General features: G+C 56.0%; 1 protein-coding gene across 2 annotated transcripts in view; it reads left to right on the top strand.

The window, feature by feature from the left end:
- Positions 1 to 3,052, top strand: part of AK8 (adenylate kinase 8) — a 125,647-nt gene that overhangs the window by 52,148 nt on the left and 70,447 nt on the right. For both annotated transcript variants that reach the window (XM_077768510.1, XM_077768508.1), the window contains one exon: positions 2,179 to 2,268. In XM_077768510.1, the coding sequence (XP_077624636.1) occupies positions 2,179 to 2,268 (90 nt within the window). The remainder of the gene's footprint in view (positions 1 to 2,178; positions 2,269 to 3,052) is intronic.

Genomic DNA, 3,052 nt, shown 5'->3' with positions numbered 1-3,052 from the left:
TGGGTGCTAATAGCAGTTAATTTACTATGGGATCCATTTGATCCCATGGAGGCTTTTAGTTTTTGTTCAAGTGAGCCCCAAGTGTGCACCCTCTTGGGCTCCCGCACCCCCACACCCAGAATCTCAGCTGATGGGGCGCCAGGCACGCTCGCACTGGCTGTCAGAGCACCAGCGTCTCCCTGCTTCTCCCTTGGCTCACGACCCCCCCAGGGGGCTTTTCTCTGCCAGCCCTGGGGGGGGGATGGGTTCTCACCTGCCACGTGTGCCGCTTTGCGCTGAGCCAAGACCACAGTGAAGCCCCATGGGGATTTCTGAATCCACTCCTCTGCACGGCTCCCTTCTCCCCATCATCCTGTTCCCCCAGCTCCAGCCCTCAGGCCAGTCTTTGCTTCCCACTGCGTGCGGGCTCCCTCGCTCCCGTGCCGTCGTCTGGGAAGCGCCTGTAAGTAGGGATCAAGGTGAAGGTGGGACTCCCCTTGGGTGTCCCCCTTCTCTCAAGGTTCACAGCCCCGTGAGGTCGGCAGCCTGACGCCCGAAAAGAGTCATTTCACATCCTTCGCTCAGGGTAATAGGCTTCTGTGGCAGGAGGTACATACAGCGTCGCTCAGTCCTTCCTGGCCAGAGCTGGAAGCTAAGCGGGAGTCCGATGTCACAGAGACCTGGGTTTGAATCCCAGCTCGGCTGCTTAGTGGTTCTGCGGCCTAGGACGGTTTGCCCCACCTCCTCGCAAACCAAGCACACTGCTTGGAACGTGGAAAGGTCTCGGAAAGGTCTTTGTCATCACCCATGTTCCCTTAGTGAGTGACACTGCCAGCCACTATGCATACGGTCACTGCTGTCCTTCACGTGGCAAATTAAGCACGTTGTCACTGAGGATAAACCTTTGGTGATGGATGTTGCCTTAAACACTCTCCTTTCTCAGTTCGTTTTAGGGGGTGTTTTTGGTACCATAATTTTAATGTTTATTTATTTTTTATTGTTTNTTATTTTTGAGAGAGAGAGAGAGAGTATGAGTGAGGGAGGGGCAGAGAGAGAGGGAGACACAGAAGCCGAAGCAGCTCCAGGCTCTGAGCTGTCAGCACAGAACCCCACATGGGGCTCGAACTCAGTAACCACGAGATCATGAGCTAAGCTGAAGTTGGATGCTTAGCCAACTGGGCCCCCCAGGCGCCCCTGGTTTCTTTAATATATGATGAAAACGCCTTGGTCTTAAACTTAAGAAAAGCAAGACTGTGCAGCCAACCCCTCACGGAAACGTAGCTGAACCTTCCAGCTCTGCCTCTGAAGGGCCCACGGCCAAGGACAGCATAGACCGTCGATGCCACACTTGCCCACTGGCACCCTGAGTGTTGGCCATGCGTGGCTGGGGTCCGGGGACACGATATATGTCCACAGAGAGTTAGCGGCTGCTGGCCAGGGCCCCCACCATGCCGCCTTAGCTGTGAGTGCGTCCATCTCTCATGTAAACGTAGCTGCCGCCGCGTGGAGCCTCACCTGCGTGACAGCGGTGTGGACACGCACATCCAGGCGCTGTCCACCTGGACAGGACTCCTCAGCCCCGGCTCGAGTTCCAGTCAGGACCCCGTGCCTGCCCGAGGCCCGGCGGGAGCTCCCCTGGTGGCTGTGTGCCATCAATGTGCTCCCGCACCGACCGTTTTCCTTCCTTCTTTTTTTTTTTTTAATTTAAAAAATATATTTATTTAATTTTGAGAGAGAGAGAGGGTGCTGGGGTGGGGGGACAGAGCGTGAGCAGGGGAGGGTCAGAGAGAGAGGGAGACAGAATCGGAAACGGGCTCCAGGCTCTGAACTGTCAGCACAGAGCCCAACACGGGGCTCGAACCCACGAACCGCGAGATCATGACCTGAGCCGAAGTCGGACGCTCAACAGACTGAGCCACCCAGGCGCCCCTGCACCGTCCGTTTTCACTCTGTTCTCTGCCACACACACGCCTTTTCATTCTGAGCCGGCCTCCTTGGCTTCTTCTTTATTCCCCAGATCCTTTTTGATATTTCCTCTCACTTGGACACACACCCACACTCAGGAAAAAAAACCCTTTTGTATTTTTTTTCAGTGACCTTTCTTTCCCCCCCAGCAGGCAGCACCGGGGCTTCTTTTTTTCCTCATTCTTCCTTCTGTTTAAAATTTCATGGGTGTCTTTCCGTTCCTCTCTCCTCCAGTCCACTGTGGGCAACTGTTGAAAGAGGCCGTAGCAGATGAGTCGAAATTCGGCGAGCTCATCCAGCCCTATTTTCAAAAGGAGATCGCAGGTAGGCCATGCTCTCCCCAACTGCCACAGCCTTACGGGCTCGGGGGGGGGGGGGCACACTGCGCCCTGTGAGGCTCATGAGCACCGGGGGGCTCAGCCTTGGGAAGGCAGCTGTGAAATGCGAGTTGGGCTCTCCTGTCGGCAGAGGCTCTGTGTTCGCTCGCTGGCCGGGCCCCAGGCTTCCAGCCCCGTCCCGTTTTGGGCGGGGGGTGGGGGGGGTTGTGGACACGATGTGTTATTCCTGGAGGTTCAGGGTGTTTCTGTTTCTTGAGAACAGATGCTTTTTCATAACTGATAATGCTTCAAATCGAGAGCCACAAGAGGCCACGGAGCTGCCCACAGCCCTTCTTGCTGTGGCCACACAAAAATACTGCGGGTACATATTCTCATTTAGGCAGAAGTCAAAAGCCAGAAGGTTCAGGCAGCTTTGCAGATCCAAGGGTCCACTGGCCACCAGACCTCAGGGGCTTTGAGGAGGGAGGCTGGGCCACGTCGTCCTTCCAGATCCTTCTGTGATGTACCATCTGAAAGCATTCTCGGTCAGCCCCCAGCAAGGGCACCTCTGAGATCATTCCGGCTCGATTTCCTGAGCCCAAAACGATCCGCGAGGNCGCACATTCCCTGCTCCCACATCTTCCTCCTCTGCGCGAGGTGCCCGTCACCCAAGTGTGATGTGAGCGCGTACTTGTGAGGAAAACTAGAACGAAAGCTGCCCTTGGGGGAGGGTGTGTGTTGATGAGGACGCCCTCCTGGCAGAGCGCTCACTGTGTTCCCACGCCTTCTGG

This window comes from Crocuta crocuta, unplaced genomic scaffold (genome assembly GCF_008692635.1).
Source record: "Crocuta crocuta isolate KB4526 unplaced genomic scaffold, BGI_CrCroc_1.0 scaffold35, whole genome shotgun sequence".
NCBI classification, from domain to species: Eukaryota; Metazoa; Chordata; class Mammalia; order Carnivora; family Hyaenidae; genus Crocuta; species Crocuta crocuta.
The sequence above is the reverse complement of the archived record's forward strand: the minus strand, read 5'-3'. Positions and strand labels throughout refer to the sequence as shown.